We start from the raw sequence: 20009 nt of genomic DNA on the forward strand, positions 1-20009 counted from the left end.
AAGTACACCGCCAGGAAACTAGCAAAAAGAACAAAGCAGCAAGCAAAACCCAGACAATGAAACCAGCAAAAGTCTCACCTTAGAAACAGGAATGCAAGGCCAGTGTGAGGCCGCACTGCTCAGACTAAACCTCCTTAAAGGATCTAAGAGGAACATTATAGGGTTTTAGATCCATCAGAGAGAAATGGCCATTATTACAAGAATAATATGACTTTTGCCTAAAAAGTGAAAGACGCACGTCGATGTAATTTTTTGAAGAACTGTCTATTATTTATTCCCACAGAAGTTTTCTGGATGCCAAGGGTGTTGTGGCTATGGAGTGTGGAGCCTCTGTAGCTCTCTGTTTCTCTTCTACCCCTAACCTGCTGAGTGCCCTGACCCACTCTGAAATAGACGTTAAGATGAAGGACATCACAGCTCATGAATGTGTGGTCAAAGTTGGTCAAATCTCCATCGGTCAGGATGGTCAGTCTGGGCTGAACTAGATTTGACAGAAGTTGTTCTGCTTTCTATGACTCAGCCACCATTTAACAGTCACCTGAGTTAAATGAATAAAACACAGCATACAGACTCACATCACTTGAATTTCAGATTCGATCAACAGATGTTGGTTGAACTCCAAATGCATGTAAACTATGGATGACAGCTGCGTAAGATCCTACATTGGGGGGTACAGAGGTCACTAAAGGTCAGTTAGCACACAGTAGAGGACAGGAGGACCCTGACCTGCGTTGACAATGCAAACTGAGCTGAGCGGTTTCTGTGGGGTGGTGTCTCCCTCTGTTCAGCGTTACCTGACAGGAGTTTGTGTTCTTCTCAGCTCCCTGTGGAGGACACCTGACAGCGTCCAGTGGAGTCATCCTGCCCCCTGGGTGGCCTGGGTATTACAAAGATTCCTTAAGTTGTGAGTGGATCATCGAAGCAAAGCCAGGACATTCCATCAAGATAACATTCGATAGGTAAGATGGGCGCCCCTCCTTTGCTGCTGCCTGCCCCTCGCTGCCTCCGCAGAGGAGACAGCGCTGCTTGGTTCCCCACGGCGCATCTGACCGCGACCTGCTGGACCCATGTAGCAGATCGGGTCTCTATGACCTGCCCACCAGCTGTGCTACAGCGGGACCGGGTTTCAGGTTGGCTTTGCTATTTGGTCTTTTCCTGTCCATCCTCTGCCGATGTGAGAATGCCGTTTGAGCTGTGTGTGATAAAATGCTCAGCCGTTTGTGTCAACGTTTACATGGATTAGATGATTGAAAACCAAGGACATTGTGGTTGGTTTGTTGTTGTTGTTTGAAACAGACTGTCCATGTGCTATACAACCTCAGCACGGACACCAAGGGTCAGCTGAGCTTCGCTGGCAGGGCCCTTCTTCTAGACCAGACTCCACAGTAGAAGCACTGCGGTGCCGGTTCCTTGGATTTCCCACTCCCAAATCACTGCTAACGTCAGCCTAGGAAAGTTTTTAGTGAGGTTTGGGCCACCTTTAATGATCATTTGTATCTGAAGTTAGCATTCAAGAGTCTCTTGGGTGATAATAATATCCAGTGTGAAAATCCTTCCAGACAAAGACAAAGATTTGGTTCATACATCTTAGGGAGTGGATCCCGTTTAAATATTTACTATATTAGCTTTTGTTCGCTCTTTAATTTTTTCTTTTTATTATCTTTACGTGGTTGTACAAATGAGTTGCCATTTAATAAAGTGGTTTATTAGATTTAGTTTTCCATTTTTTTTATCTTTATGGTTTTCAGGATCAGAATGAGGTCCTGAACAGAACACCAGTTCCCAGCCCTGTGGTGTTCAGATCCCTCAGTAGAAGTGATACCCTCTCCCTGCCCTTTACATGATCTGTTAGCCCTTCTGTCTCCCTTGATTGCTTGAAGATGCGTTTAAAATTTCCTTCATCTGGTCCTTTTAATATTATTTCAATGTGATATTTTGTTACATTCCACCTCAAGTACCTTGCCTATGTGATATTATTAGATGAGTGTTTTTTTACAGTAAATATTGTACTTTCTCTAAAGATGAATTTCCTGGTGTGATATTTATTATTTCTATTATTTCACACCTGGTCCAGGGCTGACACTCTCAAAAAGGGTGTGCTGTATGTACAGATTTAAATTCCATGCAGAAGGTATTGTGGCATGAGAGGCGTTCAGTTGGGCAAATGTGGAAAGCATCTAGAGTTTCCTTGGTGGTCTTAGAAACGACATAGCTGTGGAGATGGACACGTGATCTGTCCTGGTGTCACACAGAAACGGATTATGAGTACTTCAGTGTGATATCTCAAATGTGATTGCTTTCCACTCATCCTAAGCGCTGGAATTTGGACTCTGACACATGGGGTCCCGCAGGTCTTTGAAGCAACAGTTGTGATTGACAGGCCACGCTGGCTCTGCTGCCGGCCTGGGCGCGGCTCGGCTCTGCTCCGTGCCATGGTGTGCCTTTTGGCTTCATGCTGGGGAAGGAACGGGGTGAGGGAGCAGCCTTGCGTGTGAAATGGCGGTCGCTGGACGGCAGGGCGGCCTTTGGGCCGGGCTGGGCCGTGCCGCAGAGCGCACATCTGTGTCCCGGGGTCCTGCTCTCATCTGCTCACTCTGTGACCAGCCAGGTACCCACCCGGACCTCAGAGCAGCCTTTGGCTCACCATTACCGAATGAGTCCGAGGCCGACGGTGCCCTAGCTGCTCCCGGAGGGCAGAGTCGGACTGGGAACCAGGGTTAGCTCTCGGAGGATGAGCCGGTCCATCTAGAAAGCGATCTACCCGCCTGGATGGAGCCATCATCGCATCCTCGGGACCCCAGGGGCAGCAACTTGATAGAAATACAATTACAGGCCAGATTTTGTAGAAGCACAAGCAAAGCAAAGCACTTCCTGGAGGCTCTTCTAACTTTTCTGAATCATTAGGGCTTGCTTGCTTTCAGAACGAGCAACTCACTTGTGTTAGTTACGTGGTGCCAATAGAGTGAATGTGAGCAAAAAAGGCATCTTTGAAATTCATCCTTGTCTTGAGAGATAATTTCCTTTCACAGTGTCCATTTCAAGGGTCAGTGGTCATGGTGGAAGCGCAGGCCCATGCACAGTTTGTTGGAAATGACAAACACTGATTTTTCACGAATTGGAGATGATCTCTGTCCTGTCTGGTTATGAGCTCTCCACTCTGGCTTTCACCATGTGTTCGTGTCCAAGCCGAGTAACATCTTGTCCCTATCTAGAAAGATACAAAAATGGAGACGTTTAGAATGTGTTTTTACTTCCAGGAAAACATAAAATATGTATCCAGATTTTATGATCTGTCCGTCTGTCTCTGTGTCTTCGTTTGTACATATGCACCGTGCATTGGGGTCGTAGGATGACAGCAGTGGGTGACGTCTGAGGTCTCACCCTGCCGGGAATGCCTCTCCCGCCCGCTTCCCCTTTGTGCAGATTCCAGACGGAAGTCAATTACGACACGCTGGAGGTGCGGGACGGGGCGGCCAGCTCCTCTCCGCTGATCGGAGAGTACCACGGCACGCAGGCACCGCAGTTCCTCATCAGCACCGGCAACTTCATGTTCCTGCTCTTCACCACCGACAGCAGCCGTTCCAACGTGGGCTTCCTCATCCACTATGAGAGTGAGTGACCCCCAGGGCCCGGCCGCGTGCTTGTCTTCCTGTGTGCGGGCAGCTGGGCCTCTGTGAGCCGTCAATTAGTTAGTGATCACCTGTCTTAACTCTGGTGAAGAATGGAGAGAGGTGGTGGTGTGCTGAGCGCAGGCCGCTCTGCCGTCCACCCGCTGTGTGATTTAGACAAGCGTTGCGGTGGTGGCCCATGCCTGTGCACAGTACACGCGTGCACAGCTGTTTTCTGGGGTGCACAGAGCTGTTGTCATGGCCAGGACAGAGGAGACAGCGTCCCTGACATCATTGACAGACGTCACGGAGGCACTGACGCTCGCTTATGCTGAAGGAAGGTGGGAGGAGGCCGGGGCTCTGGAGTCTCAGTAAGTCCACACTGGGCCTGACTTGCCTAACCCTTTCATCATGGCCGCGTTGGCCGGGGCCTGCCGGCTTCCATCTGGAAGCCTCCAGGGGCTGTGAAAGTGGAGATGCCTGTAAACCCCTCGATAAACATCACTGTACCCTAGATTAGACTTTTATAAAGACTGGCAGCTTCCCCAAGAGCCTCCGGTGTGTGCTCCACATGGGGCACTCTCAACCTGAACTGCCGCTTTGTTCACGAGCAGCGATCGTGGTCGCCTGGTTTACAAAGGCTTTGGGCTTCAGCTAAGAAAAAAACTGAAAGAGAACTTAAGCATTATTCTAGTTACAATAAACCCATCAACCCATGCATTTCCCTGTGTTGTCAGGAAAGGAAATTCTCTAAGCTTTCTCAGCAGGCTTTGCTGGGCGTGTCTTCTGAGTTAAGGGGGGCGGGGTGCTGCGTCCCCCCCACTAACATCGAGGCTCTTCTGGTCCCACCCAGGCTGGTGATCCAGTTTGAAATTTCCCCCATCATCTTGTTAGGGCGTGTCTGGTGCCTATCCCACATCAGCAGAATGCGTGGTTAAACTGACTGCTGTATTTCTAGCATTTCCATGCTTCAGCCCCCTGATTCCCTGATTTCAGCCCCCAGTACTGCAAGATACATTTTAAAAGTTCGGTTTATCTAACCATTTTTCTCTTTTTTTCCTATTGCCAATTTTGTATGGGAAAAAAAGCTCTGATTGTAATTGATCCATTTCATGTTAGATACAATTCCTTAATAGATTATTTTCACATTATATACAGTGATTCCACAAGAAACCATCTGAAGAAATGCAACGATTTACTTGATTTTTCTCAGAATCATGGCCAGTTTCTCTGTCTCCCTTTCTTCTTTGGAGAGAATTCTTGTTTTGGTCTTGGTATTGATTGCCAATCATCTGGCATTACATGCCGGGGTGTGAGGGTGAGGGAGTGAGATGCTGCTGGGAAGTGGGCTTGGGGCTTCAGGCGGCACTGCACCCCTGCTGCCCGGCTGCCGAGCCTCGGGCGGGACCCGAGTTCCGCATCGGGTCATCCTGTGCAAGGCTGCATTGTGTTTATCGTAATGAGCACTGGTAGCTTTCCAGGATTTAAAATAAGGGTTCAAGAAAATACTTCCTGGCAAAAATCAATGGTGCACGTTTCTTTCCACTCCTTTGTCTCTTCGTTGTTCCACCACATTTGCCTCTGGGGGGTGGAGGTCAGACAGAGCCTGCCCCGAGCAGGCTGCCAACCCTGGGCCTGGGCTTGAGCCCAGCCCCCGCCTGTGGAGCCTCTCTAGTCTTGCTGCCGCTTTTTGTTGAGGTTGGGCACACAGACCCATGTGAGGGAGTCTTGTGCTCCTTCTCCTCTGCCCTGCCTGCAGGTTGGACTGAAATCACCCCGCCCAGGAGCCTGTGTGAGTAGCCCCGTGTGGCCAGCCCTCAGCCAGCACCGGGCACTGAGGTGAGGGGTGGGCACTGCATCTCCTCTCTCCACCATGGCTCAGGGGCCGCCCTGTGTTCCGCCCTCCTGGCCGTGTTCTATGCTACTAATTAGGAAAGAGCATCAGTCACCACTTATTTTAACTCTCTCCCTGGAGTTTGTATTTCATGTTGTGACTGAAGGAGGGAAGGCGTATGCACAAGTCCTATCATTCAAAAGCCTCTGACAAAATACTGCCAGTGATCAGAAATAGCATCTCAAGGGATCACTACAGGGGAATTAAAAGTCTGAAGAGCAGATGTACATTGCAGTTTTGATTAAGATTTTGGAAATCATGGAGAAAGTTATGAATCTTACTGAGCGTCAAATTATAATCACAGCAGCTCTTTGCTTCTGTGTATTCATATTTCAACAATGTGCTCATTATTTGTTCCTTCTTTATCTTTGCAAAGATAAACTATTTTAGAAAAAGAAATGTTCAGCAGTAAAGAATTCCTCGCTAGGTGCCAGTGGCTTCTGCCTGTCATCCTAGCTACTCAGGAGGCTGAGATCTAAGGGTTGTGGTTCAAACCTAGCCTGGGCAGGAAAGCCCCATGAGACGCGTACCTCTACTTAACCACTCAAAAACCAGAAGTGGAGCTGTGGTTCAAGTGGTAGAGCACTACCTTGAGCCAAGGAGGTCAGGAACAGCGTCCAGGCCCTGAGTTCAAGCCCCAAAATGACCAAAAATAAATAAATAAATAAAAGAGAATTCCTGAAACTGATGTGACCGAATTATTGAACTTGGTGCACCTCATCTTCCTTCCTCATCTCTCAGCACAGCACAGTCACAGCGGGTCAAGGATAGGGTTTTAATTGTGTGGCTCTACAGAATGCAGCTTTGGAACATCAGGCCTAGTGTGAGGTTGGACCCCATTGCCTGTGTGCGTGGCTGGGGAACCCCATCGCCTGTGTGCGTGGCTGGGGAACCCCATCGCCTGTGTGCGTGGCTGGGCGTGTGTGTGGTGTGAGGTTGGACCCCATCGCCTGTGTGCGTGGCTGGGTGTATGTGAGGTTGGACCCCATCACCTGTGTGCGTGGCTGGGGAACCCCATCGCCTGTGTGCGTGGCTAGGCGCATGTGTGGTGTGAGGCTGAACCCCATCGCCTGTGTGCGTGGCTGGGTGTGTGTGTGGTGTGAGGTTGAACCCCATCGCCTGTGTGCGTGGCTGGGTGTGTGTGTGGTGTGAGGTTGAACCCCATCGCCTGTGTGCGTGGCTGGGCGTGTGTGTGGTGTGAGGCTGAACCCCATCGCCTGTGTGCGTGGCTGGGGAACCCCATCGCCTGTGTGCGTGGCTGGGGAACCCCATCGCCTGTGCGCGTGGCTGGGTGCGTGTGTGGTGTGAGGCTGACCCCCATCGCCTGTGCGCGTGGCTGGGTGCGTGTGTGGTGTGAGGCTGAACCCCATCGCCTGTGCGTGTGGCTGGGCGTGTGTGTGGTGTGAGGCTGAACCCCATCGCCTGTGTGCGTGGCTGGGGAACCCCATCGCCTGTGTGCGTGGCTGGGGAACCCCATCGCCTGTGCGCGTGGCTGGGTGCGTGTGTGGTGTGAGGCTGACCCCCATCGCCTGTGCGCGTGGCTGGGTGCGTGTGTGGTGTGAGGCTGAACCCCATCGCCTGTGCGTGTGGCTGGGCGTGTGTGTGGTGTGAGGCTGAACCCCATCGCCTGTGTGCGTGGCTGGGGAACCCCATCGCCTGTGCGCGTGGCTGGGCGTGTGTGTGGTGTGAGGCTGACCCCCATCGCCTGTGCGCGTGGCTGGGTGCGTGTGTGGTGTGAGGCTGACCCCCATCGCCTGTGCGCGTGGCTGGGTGCATGTGTGGTGTGAGGCTGGGCGCGTGTGTACAAACGTGAAAATCGCCACACGAAGGCCAGAGTCTAGAAGACTCACATGAGCAGCAGGTGTGGGGAGCGATGGAGAGAACGGGCACCTTTGGATTCCGCAGAGCAGTGCGCTGGGTCCCAGCGGTAAGAAGCAGAGATCAGAGGCCGGGGTCACCCCGGCGTGCTCGCTGGGCGTCGGGTCACAGCCCGCGCTCTGACAGCCCCTGGCTCGGGGACGGCCGCTTGCGGGACGCAGACCTGGTACGCGTGGGTTACCGGGTCCCTCTGCCCGCAGGCGTGACCCTGGAGTCCGACTCCTGCCTGGACCCCGGCATCCCCGTGAACGGCCGTCGGCAGGGCAGCGACTTCGGCATCGGCGCCACGGTGACCTTCAGCTGTGAGCCGGGGTACACGCTGAGCGACGACGAGCCCCTGCTGTGCGAGCAGAGCCACCAGTGGAGCCACGCCCTGCCCAGCTGCGACGGTGAGTGGACGAGCCGGGGCCGGGGGGCGGAGCATGCACCAGTGTAGCCACGCCCTGCCCAGCTGCGATGATGAGTGGACGAGCCGGGGCCGGGGGGCGGAGCATGCACCAGTGTAGCCACGCCCTGCCCAGCTGCGACGGTGAGTGGACGAGCCGGGGCGGGGGCGGGACTATGGGGCGGGGGGCGGAGCATGCACCAGTGTAGCCACGCCCTGCCCAGCTGCGACGGTGAGTGGACGAGCCGGAGCTGGGGCGGGACCACGGGGTGGGGGTGGGGGGCGGAGCATGCACCAGTGCAGCCACGCACTGCCAGCTGCGACGGTGAGTGGACGAGCCAGGACGGGGGACCGTGGGGCACTGGCCACACTCTGGGGGGACACCGTGGGGCACTGTCCCGCCCAGAGGGACACCGTGGGGCACTGACCCGCCCTGGGGGGACACCGTGGGGCACTGGCCCGCCCTGGGGGGACACCGTGGGGCACTGTCCCGCCCTGGGGGGACACCGTGGGGCACTGACCCGCCCTGGGGGGGACACCGTGGGGCACTGTCCCGCCCAGAGGGACACCGTGGGGCACTGACCCGCCCTGGGGGGACACCGTGGGGCACTGACCCGCCCTGGGGGGACACCGTGGGGCACTGACTCGCCCTGGGGGGACACCATGGGGCACTGACCCGCCCGGGGGGGACACCGTGGGGCACTGGCCCGCCCTGGGGGGACACCGTGGGGCACTGTCCCGCCCTGGGGGGACACCGTGGGGCACTGACCCGCCCTGGGGGGACACCGTGGGGCACTGACCCGCCCGGGGGGGACACCGTGGGGCACTGTCCCTCCCGGGGCCGAGGGGTGCAAGGAGAGGCTGCGTGAGTCCTCCCCGAATACCCTCGCGCCTCTGCCCCCCGCGACTAAGCAATGGACGGCACAGGCTCGGGCTGGGCTCCGGGCTGCCGTGGGCATCACACGCCAGGTGGGCTCGCCCCTCATCCGCCCGCCTCTGCCCTCCGAGTCCGTCTGCTTCTAGAACGCTCCCACTGGGCTCTGCTTCCTGGGGGTCTCTGTGGGTCTCTGTGCAGACCTCTCGACCTTACAGCTCTGCCCTGCCATCCCACACGAACCATCCCCCATTGCTGTGGCTCCAGAGGGCTGTCTTACACACACACACACTCACACACACACACTCACACACACACATACTCACACACACACATACTCACACACTCACACCAACCATCCCCGATTGCTGTGGCTCCGAAGGGCTCAGTCTTAAACACACACTCACACACACTCACATACACACACACACACTCACACACACACTCTCACACACACACACACGAATCATCCCCTGACTGCTGTGGCTCCGAAGGGCTCAGTCTTCTTACACACACATTCACACACACTCACATACACACACACACACACACTCTCACACACACGAATCATCCCCTGACTGCTGTGGCTCCGGAGGGCTGTCTTACACACACACACACTCACACACACACACACTCACACACACACACACACTCACACATACACCAACCATCCCCCATTGCTGTGGCTCCAGAGGGCTGTCTTACACACACACACACTCACACACACACATTCACACACATACTCACACACACACATACTCACACCAACCATCCCCGATTGCTGTGGCTCCGAAGGGCTCAGTCTTAAACACACACTCACACACACTCACATACACACACACTCACACACTCACACACACACACACGAATCATCCCCTGACTGCTGTGGCTCCGAAGGGCTCAGTCTTCTTACACACACATTCACACACACTCACATACACACACACACACACACTCTCACACACACGAATCATCCCCTGACTGCTGTGGCTCCGGAGGGCTGTCTTACACACACACACACTCACACACACACACACTCACACACACACACACACTCACACATACACCAACCATCCCCCATTGCTGTGGCTCCAGAGGGCTGTCTTACACATACACACTCACACAGACACACACACACATACTCACACACACACATACTCACACACTCACACCAACCATCCCCGATTGCTGTGGCTCCGAAGGGCTCAGTCTTAAACACACACTCACACACACTCACATACACACACACTCACACACACACACACACACGAATCATCCCCTGACTGCTGTGGCTCCGAAGGGCTCAGTCTTCTTACACACACATTCACACACACTCACATACACACACACACACACACTCTCACACACACGAATCATCCCCTGACTGCTGTGGCTCCGGAGGGCTGTCTTACACACACACACACTCACACACACACACACTCACACACACACACACACTCACACATACACCAACCATCCCCCATTGCTGTGGCTCCAGAGGGCTGTCTTACACATACACACTCACACAGACACACACACACATACTCACACACACACATACTCACACACTCACACCAACCATCCCCGATTGCTGTGGCTCCGAAGGGCTCAGTCTTAAACACACACTCACACACACTCACATACACACACACTCACACACACACACACACACGAATCATCCCCTGACTGCTGTGGCTCCGAAGGGCTCAGTCTTCTTACACACACATTCACACACACTCACATACACACACACTCACACACTCACACACACACTCTCTCACACACACACGAATCATCCCCTGACTGCTGTGGCTCTGGAGGGCTGTCTTACACACACACTCACACTCTCACACACACACTCATACACCCATGAATCATCCCCTGACTGCTGTGGCTCTGGAGAGCTCAGTCTTACACACACACACTCACACACACACATACTCACACACTCACACTCACACTCACTCACACACACACCCATGAATCATCCCCTGACTGCTGTGGCTCCGGAGAGCTCAGTCTTACACACACACACTCACACACACACATACTCTCACACACTCACATGCTCACACTCTCACACACTCACTCTCACTCACACACACACACGAATCATCCCCTGACTGCTGTGGCTCCGGAGGGCTCAGTCTTACACACACACACTCACACACACATACTCACACACTCACACACACTCACACTCTCACACTCACACACACTCATATACACACCCATGAATCATCCCCTGACTGCTGTGGCTCCGGAGAGCTCAGTCTTACACACACACTCACACACACACATACTCTCACACACTCACACTCACACTCACACACACTCATATACACACCCATGAATCATCCCCTGACTGCTGTGGCTCCGGAGAGCTCAGTCTTACACACACACTGACACACACACTCACACTCACACACACATGCTCACACTCACACACTCACACTCTCACTCACACACGAATCATCCCCTGACTGCTGTGGCTCTGGAGGGCTCAGTCTTACACACACACTCACACATACACAATCATTTGTAATCTTCGCCAAATCCCTACCTTTGGGGCTATAGATAGAACCACAGAACAATATCCTTTCTGTATAAAATACGGAAAATTAAATATAAATGGAAGATATGTAGTACACATACTTTTCGCTTTCTGTCGTTTTCCAGTCTGTAGGGCTTCTTTCCGGATGTTATAGGTCTGTTCATTAAACCCTTTGAAGTAATGACAGAATAGCTTGCATGGAGCAGGGCTTGGGCCGGGATAACTCAACAGAACCCGGCAGCCACTGGAGGCAGAGCGTCCTGGGGGCCGGGGTGGAGGAGGCCAGCAGGGGGTGGTATGGGGCCCCTGGTGTGGTTTGGCACAAACACGTGTTAACCAAGCATCCTCTTGTGCCGTCCGATGTCAGCGTGTGCTTTGCTGTAGCCGAGCATCTTTAGAAGAATGGTGAATCTGTGCTGAAAATGGTTGGTCTTGCTTCAGATTTCAGGAGATTTTTCCAGGCTGATGTGAGGACCTGTGTTAGTCACAGAGAATAGTTTCATTTTAAATCATTCCTGGCCTCTCCTGGGTTTTCACTGCAACAAACCCATTCATCAAGTGGGTATTTAAAACTCTAAAATGCATAACTTAAAAAATGGAATTAACTATAGTATTTTATGTCAACATGAAGAAGGTAAACCCTGTCCACACGCCTCACACTTCCTCCACAGTGCATGGTGCAGTTTCCGTCCTTAGGCATTAGTCACCCAAGATACGAAGAAATAAAGAAATTTTATAGTACATTTCTCCCCTTTATTTGGTAGGGAACAAATGCAAGGAATGCTTTGCATTTCTTCTGTTAAATAAACATTTTTGAGCTGTTCTTTCTACACACAGCTACCATGTTACATTCTATCAGTATGAGGAGAGGAAAGACATTAAAAAAATCACAAGATGAAGCGAGTGCTTAATTAGACACAGGAAAATTGACTAAGAAAAGAGAAATCAAAGAAAGCTACACTCTGGCATCCTGAAAGGACCCAAGTCAAGATGAATCTCTCCCTGTGAGTTGTGGGAGGAGACAGGAGGAGGGAGATGGAGGCCCAGGTAGAGAGTCTTGGAAGCTGCCCCAGTCCTCCACTAATCGTGGTAAGTGAAGGGCTGGGGGGACCAAAGGCGTCAAGCCAAGACCCAAGCAGAAGTGGAGCCACAGTGACGCCCAGAACGGGAGAGATGGTGACACTGTGAATCTCCTTTCCAGGAATCCTTGATAGGGGGCATCTGCGTCCTAGGTGAAGGGCAGGGAATGAAAATAGAAAAGTGAGTGGCAAAAACTACAACCCCAGGGAAAGAAGAGTAGAATTTCACGGTGCTCTTCCATCACCCAGGAGAGAATTCACACAGCATGAAGGAATAGACTCATGGCACTCCAATTATATGCAGCTGCATTTGTGGTCGCCATGGAAACCAGGCCGGCCCGTGTTGGGACCGAGCCAAGACCCACCCCAACACCCAAAGGAAGTCCAGCCTCCCCTCCTCCCCTCTCCTCCCCTCCCCTCCTTTCCCCTCCTCTCCCCTCCCCTCCCCTCCCCTCCTCTCCCCTCCCCTCCCCTCCTCTCCCATCCCCTCCCCTCCTCTCCTCTCCCCTCCCCTCCTCTCACCTCCCATCCCCTCCCCTCTTCTCCCCTCCCCTCCCCTCCTCTCCCATCCCCTCCCCTCCCCTCCCCTCCTCTCCCATCCCATCCCCTCCCCTCCTCTCCCCTCCCCTCCCCTCCCCTCCCCTCCCCTCCCCTTCCTCCCCTCTCCCTGATTTTAAACTTAGTTCTCTTTGTATCAAATGTCCTTTTCCTTAAAATGTGGGCTCTCTGAGGTTGTTTTTATTCAAAACCTTCCTAATGAGTGACAGCCTGGGTGGCACCTGCACCCACGTGTCAGAGGAAACGCCCTCACGTGTCTCCAGTGTGCAGCGAAGGGCAGGCCCGCGTGGCCGCCCAGGACCTCTGGGGTGGGGATGGGCCAGAGGGCAGCGTCTGCATGCAGCTGCATGCGGGCCCTCACCCGTGTCAGCCCCTCTCCACGCCCGCACCCCACCCCCTCTCCACACCCCCACTCTCCACACCCGCACCCCACCCCCTCTCCATGCCCCCACTCTCCACACCCGCACCCCACCCCCTCTCCACACCCCCACTCTCCACGCCCCCACCCCACCCCCTCTCCTCACCCACCCACCCCCTCTCCACACCCCCACTCTCCATGCTCCCACCCCACCCCCTCTCCACGCCCCCACTCTCCACGCCCCCACCCCACCCCCTCTCCTCACCCTCCCACCCCCTCTCCACACCCCCACTCTCCACGCCCGCACCCCATGCCCTCTCCTCACCCTCCCACCCCCTCTCCATGCCCCCACCCACTCCCTCTCCACACCCCTACCCCACCCCTCTCCACACCCTCCACACCCTCCCACCCCCTCTCCACACCCCCACCCCACCCCCTCTCCACACCCCCACTCTCCACACCCCCACCCCACCCCCTCTCCACACCCCCACTCTCCACGCCCGCACCCCACCCCCTCTCCACACCCCCACTCTCCACACCCGCACCCCACCCCCTCTCCACACCCCCACTCTCCACACCCCCACTCTCCACACCCCCACCCCACCCCCTCTCCACACCCCCACTCTCCACACCCCCACCCCACCCCCTCTCCACACCCCCACTCTCCACGCCAGCACCCCACCCCCTCTCCACGCCCGCACCCCACCCCCTCTCCACACCCCCACTCTCCACGCCCGCACCCCACCCCCTCTCCACGCCCCCACCCCACCCCCTCTCCACACCCCCACTCTCCACACCCCCACCCCACCCCCTCTCCACACCCTCCACACCCTCCCACCCCCTCTCCATGCCCCCACCCCACCCCCTCTCCACACCCCCACCCCACCCCCTCTCCACACCCCCACTCTCCACACCCGCACCCCACCCCCTCTCCACGCCCGCACCCCACCCCCTCTCCACACCCCCACTCTCCACACCCGCACCCCACCCCCTCTCCACGCCCGCACCCCACCCCCTCTCCACACCCTCCACACCCTCCCACCCCCTCTCCACACCCCCACCCCACCCCCTCTCCACACCCCCACTCTCCACACCCGCACCCCACCCCCTCTCCACACCCCCACTCTCCACGCCCGCACCCCACCCCCTCTCCACGCCCGCACCCCACCCCCTCTCCACACCCTCCACACCCTCCCACCCCCTCTCCACACCCCCACCCCACCCCCTCTCCACACCCCCACTCTCCACACCCGCACCCCACCCCCTCTCCACACCCCCACTCTCCACGCCCGCACCCCACCCCCTCTCCACGCCCGCACCCCACCCCCTCTCCACACCCTCCACACCCTCCCACCCCCTCTCCACACCCCCACCCCACCCCCTCTCCACACCCCCACTCTCCACACCCGCACCCCACCCCCTCTCCACACCCCCACTCTCCACGCCCGCACCCCACCCCCTCTCCACACCCCCACTCTCCACGCCCGCACCCCACCCCCTCTCCACGCCCGCACCCCACCCCCTCTCCACACCCCCACCCCACCCCCTCTCCACACCCCCACTCTCCACACCCACACCCCACCCCCTCTCCACGCCCGCACCCCACCCCCTCTCCATAACCCCCACTCTCCACGCCCGCACCCCACCCCCTCTCCACAACCCCCACTCTCCACGCCCCCACCCCACCCCCTCTCCTCACCCACCCACCCCCTCTCCACACCCCCACTCTCCATGCTCCCACCCCACCCCCTCTCCACGCCCCCACTCTCCACGCCCCCACCCCACCCCCTCTCCTCACCCTCCCACCCCCTCTCCACACCCCCACTCTCCACGCCCGCACCCCATGCCCTCTCCTCACCCTCCCACCCCCTCTCCATGCCCCCACCCACTCCCTCTCCACACCCCTACCCCACCCCTCTCCACACCCCACTCACCCCCTCTCCATACCCCCCACCCCTCTCCACACCCCCACCTTCCACCCCCTCACCCCAGCCCCACCCCGCCCCCTCCTTCCCCAGTCTCCTCGCCCCGTGGGCCCAGCCAGGGTGAGGCTCTGCCCGCGCTGCCCTCCACCTCCCAGTGTTCTGACCCCATCCCAGCGCCACTGCTGCTCGCCTCAGCCTGCTGCACCCTGCGCGCCCCGTGGAACTTGCTGGTGACCAGATGGGCCCGAGGTAGCTCCTGACCCCTCCAGACAAGCCCGGGCGTGGCCTTTCACCCCCAGAAACACCAGCCCACCCAGACAGCCCACGCTCTCCCAGGCCCTGTGCACACAGTGTGCCTCCCAGACTTTCCCCTCACCCCCACACCGGACCCCCTTCCGGACAGCCCCCCATGCTGGTCTGGCCTGTGTGTTCTCAACCCCATCTTCTTCCCCAGGGGCCTGGGGTTCCTTTGCCACGCAAGTCCTCTCTGTAGACCTCTCTCTGCAGGCCGGCCCTGAGCACCTGCTCACGGCTGCCTGCACTCCGGGCCAGCTCAGCCCAGCTTCACCTCATGCAGCCAGGGAGTGACTGAGGAGCACTTGGTTCTCACCCACTATTTACCGGATGGATAAACTTCAAGCCACCTGCTAGAATCACTTTCTTCCACAGTGAAATGTCATCTCTGAGCATTTAAGATGTGTGCACCTCATGAGACATTGTGAACCTATTCAGGACAGCATTTCCAAATTTCTTTTGTGCTTTTTTGTGCACGGCTCCCCTTCGTTTTGCATGTCCAAGAAGCACCCGCTCCTCCAGATTCTTGGCTAGACTGTAAGGCAAGGCAGGCCGCCTCCTATGGCATTACCAACTTCACATGCAAGTGATGTTTGGGCAGGTACCTTTTCCAAATCCTAAAGTCTTCACACTAATGAGAACACGTCGGTCCAGGTGTGACTTGTTGAATGATATGCTCATATTGTCTAGTTCAGAAAGGGAGTGTAAGGACATTTGTGCAGAGAAGTTGTACAGAGAAATCAGAGGATGGCGGGAAGAGGCCGCAGGGTGTGGTAAGGGACCGGCTTCTGCTGGCGTGGCACTGCGGGAAGTCCTTCCACGGAGCTGGCTCCAGGTTCTGATTGCTTTTCAGTTCGGTTCTTGCATTCACCACAACGCTCCTGAGTACTTCAAGACAGGGAAGGAAAGGGAAGCATCAGCCAGGGACACCTCGGTATTTACTCCTGATGAGTACAAATGAGAGCGCAGGCAGTCAGTTCCTTCAGGCCCTTCCCTTGCCAGAGCCCAGTTAACCAGGGCTGACAGGACTAGTAATGGGCCGTGTTTCCAGCACTTCTTCACACTGTTGCTAGTGCTAGACAGAGCTGTGTCTGCAGAGGCCGTCCACAGGGCAAACTGTGTCTCCGTTTCCATTTCCAGAATGAGAGAAATGTGAAAGGCCGGGGCACACAGCTCAGTGCGGCTCACGGAGCTGGCCGGGCTGGATGTGAACGGGTGCCGGGTTTCTGTACTCAGCGCTCAGCACCGTGGGCTGGACCACGCCGCTGCGGGCCGCAGGGTGTCATGCTTCCCAGCCGGGAGGCCTCGCGGCGGGCGGCGGGCGGCCGGGCGGGCGGTCACGCGTTCTCTGTCCATCTGCCTGTTTCCTCACGCTGGCCATGAACACTTCCACAACACGTGTGGCAGCCTGAACTCCCCCCGCACACACTCCTTTCCTTGGCCGTGAGCCGACACCGGGCTTGCTGGAACCTGACGGTGCTTCTAGATCTGGTTGGAGGAATCTCCACATTGATGTCCACCGTGACACGTAGTTCACATTCCCACACGCCACAGAGTTGATCCCACAGAGCCCAGAGGGGGACGGCGACAATCCAGGGTGCGCTCGGACGGGGTGGGGGCTTCCGTGGCTCCGGGAAGAAGTAGAACTACCGGCGTGAATAACTAATTTTGGTTTCTCACCGTAGTCAGCAGGAGGGGGTTTCATTGTTCTCAACCCCAAGGAGTAATAATGTGCGAGGTGAAGAGTATGCCAGTTCCCCCTCTGACACACTGAGTATGGTGTTGAAGTCCCACAGTATACCCTACACATGCAGCTCAGGTGTGTGTTTGCGCATGCACATTCATTTACAGACCTTAAACGTACAACACACCGCTCCCCCTCACTCCTTCCCCGCTGGGGTCATTAGACACGACACGTACTTTTCTCTTGCTCCGTTGGTGCTCTGAGTTTGGAAGATAAGAGCATCTTGTTTAGAGGCATGGCGTCTCACTATAGCTCTGCTGGGAGGGGCAGCAGCCCAGGATTGCCGAGGTCCACACAGCAGATGCGTTCGGATGATTCCTGCACAGGTTCTGGTTTATTCCGTAGGGCTTTATTCTCAGGAGGTGTTCAAAGCTGTGTCCTCACACAGAAACCTGCACGTATGCCCACAGAGAAGAATTACCAGGAAAAAAGAACAGCCCAGTTTGGATTCAAACACCCCTCTGGTGTCAGTTCCTCTACAAACGTATGTTGTCCTCACAACCACCGTGAAATGCTCACTCTGCCGCTTGTGATTTCAGCTCTGTGCGGCGGCTACATCCACGGGAAGAGCGGGACCGTCCTTTCTCCTGGGTTTCCAGACTTCTACCCAAACTCCCTCAACTGCACGTGGACCATTGAAGTCTCTCATGGAAAGGGTAGGATGGCCACGCCGGTCTCCCTCTCACAGAATCGTAAATAAGCTCGCTCACCCCAATGAAGAAAAGTGTGCAGCCCAGAGGGAGGACCCCTGTCCTCGGATGCACTCACTTTTCACTGCTGTCTTAAATGGGGTTGGGGAAGGGATTTGTCTGTGTATCATCGGAGCTACAAGTAGATTCCTCCATTGGTTCTCTATCAGATAACTTGCTGAGTATAGGCTGTTATACACTTGGAAGTTTAAAAAAAGCAAAGAGAGAACAACTTTAAAAAACTTGGAAATCAGGTGTAATGATAAGGAGCCAGGCACCAGTAAGAGAACACACAAACACTGATTGAATAAGAGAGAAAAGAAGCAGCCGTCTAAATATTAATTTCTATGATAAATCGTGCTTGCCTTGAGTTTCAGGTAACCCAGTATGGTAACAAGCAGTCACAGACGTATCATCTAGTAATGGCATCTTGCCGAATGACACCCATCCCCTCAGGGCACTGGCAAGGAGAGCTGCAAATAGGAAAACTTGAATCCTATGCAGAAAACATCGACTGTAGACATTGGACGGGGGTTGGTGGCGCATGCCTGTATCGCGGAGCTAGGGTGGCTGGTGTGGGAGGCGTTCACCGGTCTGCCCTCTCCCGCCCCTCAGGAGTGCAGATGGTCTTCCACACCTTCCACCTGGAGAGCTCCCACGACTACTTGCTCATCACAGAGGACGGGAGCTTCTCCGCGCCCGTGGCCAGGCTCACGGGCTCCGTCCTACCGCACACCATCAAGGCGGGGTTGTTTGGGAACTTCACAGCCCAGCTCCGGTTCATCTCAGACTTCTCCATCTCCTACGAGGGGTTCAACATCACGTTTTCAGGTATGCCGTTCCTTTATGCTGTTCCTCTTGTAATAATCCTGTTCTCTCTCTCTCTCTCTCTCTCTCTCTCTCTCTCTCTCTCTCTCTCTCTCTCTCTCTCTCTCTCTCTCTCTCTCTCTCTCTTTCTGTGTGTGTGTGTGTGTGTGTTTGTGAGATTGCAGGTAGATTTCCAAGCTGTGGGTGCAGGAGTCTGAGCCCCGTGACACAGCTTGCTAGGGTATCTTCTGGCCACACACATGTCACGGTGCCCTGCAGTATTTTATAATTCTCACACTTGAAGAATTATAAATAAAACTGCGTTTCATGGAAAACACTTCTGCCTCATTTCTCCTCTGGTCTGCCCACACTGAGGAAGTCCTGTGCACCGATGGGCACGCTCAGGGGCCTGTACTCCAGTGGGCACGCTCAGGGCCTGTGCACAGTGAGCACGCTCAGGGCCTGTGCACAGTGAGCACGCTCAGGGCCTGTGCACAGTGAGCACGCTCAGGGCCTGTGCACAGTGAGCACGCTCAGGGCCTGTGCACAGTGAGCACGCTCAGGGCCTGTGCACAGTGAGCACGCTCAGGGCCTGTGCACAGTGAGCACGCTCAGGGCCTGTGCACTCCTGGGCCTGTGCACAGTGAGCACACTCAGGGCCTGTGCACAGTGAGCACGCTCAGGGCCTGTGCACAGTGAGCACGCTCAGGGCCTGTGCACCAATGGACACGCTCAGAGCCACCTGCCACCTGGTGACTGGGGTTTTCATGCTATAGACACACACTCTTGCGTAAAAAACCTCTCAGGATGGAAAAGCACAAGCAGAGCACACGTGACAGTACATGTAACAGCACACAGGACATGACAGCACAGGCATAAGCAAACACAAGTACACATGAGAGCACATTTGAACACACATGACAACATGTGACAACACACAAGACCACATAAGCATGCACAGAGCATACACTGACACCCACGAGAGCACACATGAGCATGCACACAGGAACACAATAGCACACACAACTGTGCAGCATGCACGAGAACACACATGACAAGACATGCACCAATGCGTGACTGCATTGTGACCGCCTGGGAACATGCATGGCACACAAGCAGCACACATGAGCACATAGGATTGTACACAGGATGAGCTTCCGCGGTTACCGTAAGTGTAGTTGTGTGAAACGGTCCACACCGGAGTCACCTGAGCAGGCACAGCGTGTGGACACATTCGCATGGGATGCATGGTGTGCGGGCGTTGGTTCCAAGGCGTGGATTGCGACCTGGGGGCATCCCGTGGCGGTGGCCCTGACCTGTCCCCAGAGAGGAGAAGACGGCTGCGGGGCAAGCGTGTGGACG

General features: G+C 55.8%; 1 protein-coding gene across 1 annotated transcript in view; it reads left to right on the forward strand.

The window, feature by feature from the left end:
• Csmd1 (CUB and Sushi multiple domains 1) overlaps positions 1 to 20009 on the forward strand; it is a 1029359-nt gene that overhangs the window by 823297 nt on the left and 186053 nt on the right. Inside the window, exons 16-20 of the mRNA XM_070015936.1 lie at positions 821 to 959; positions 3424 to 3611; positions 7581 to 7769; positions 17691 to 17807; positions 18456 to 18671. Coding sequence (XP_069872037.1) covers positions 821 to 959; positions 3424 to 3611; positions 7581 to 7769; positions 17691 to 17807; positions 18456 to 18671 — 849 coding nt within the window. The remainder of the gene's footprint in view (positions 1 to 820; positions 960 to 3423; positions 3612 to 7580; positions 7770 to 17690; positions 17808 to 18455; positions 18672 to 20009) is intronic.

This window comes from Dipodomys merriami, unplaced genomic scaffold (assembly GCF_024711535.1).
Source record: "Dipodomys merriami isolate MVZ:Mamm:240054 unplaced genomic scaffold, mDipMer1.0.p SCAF_12, whole genome shotgun sequence".
In the NCBI taxonomy this organism is placed as follows: domain Eukaryota; kingdom Metazoa; phylum Chordata; class Mammalia; order Rodentia; family Heteromyidae; genus Dipodomys; species Dipodomys merriami.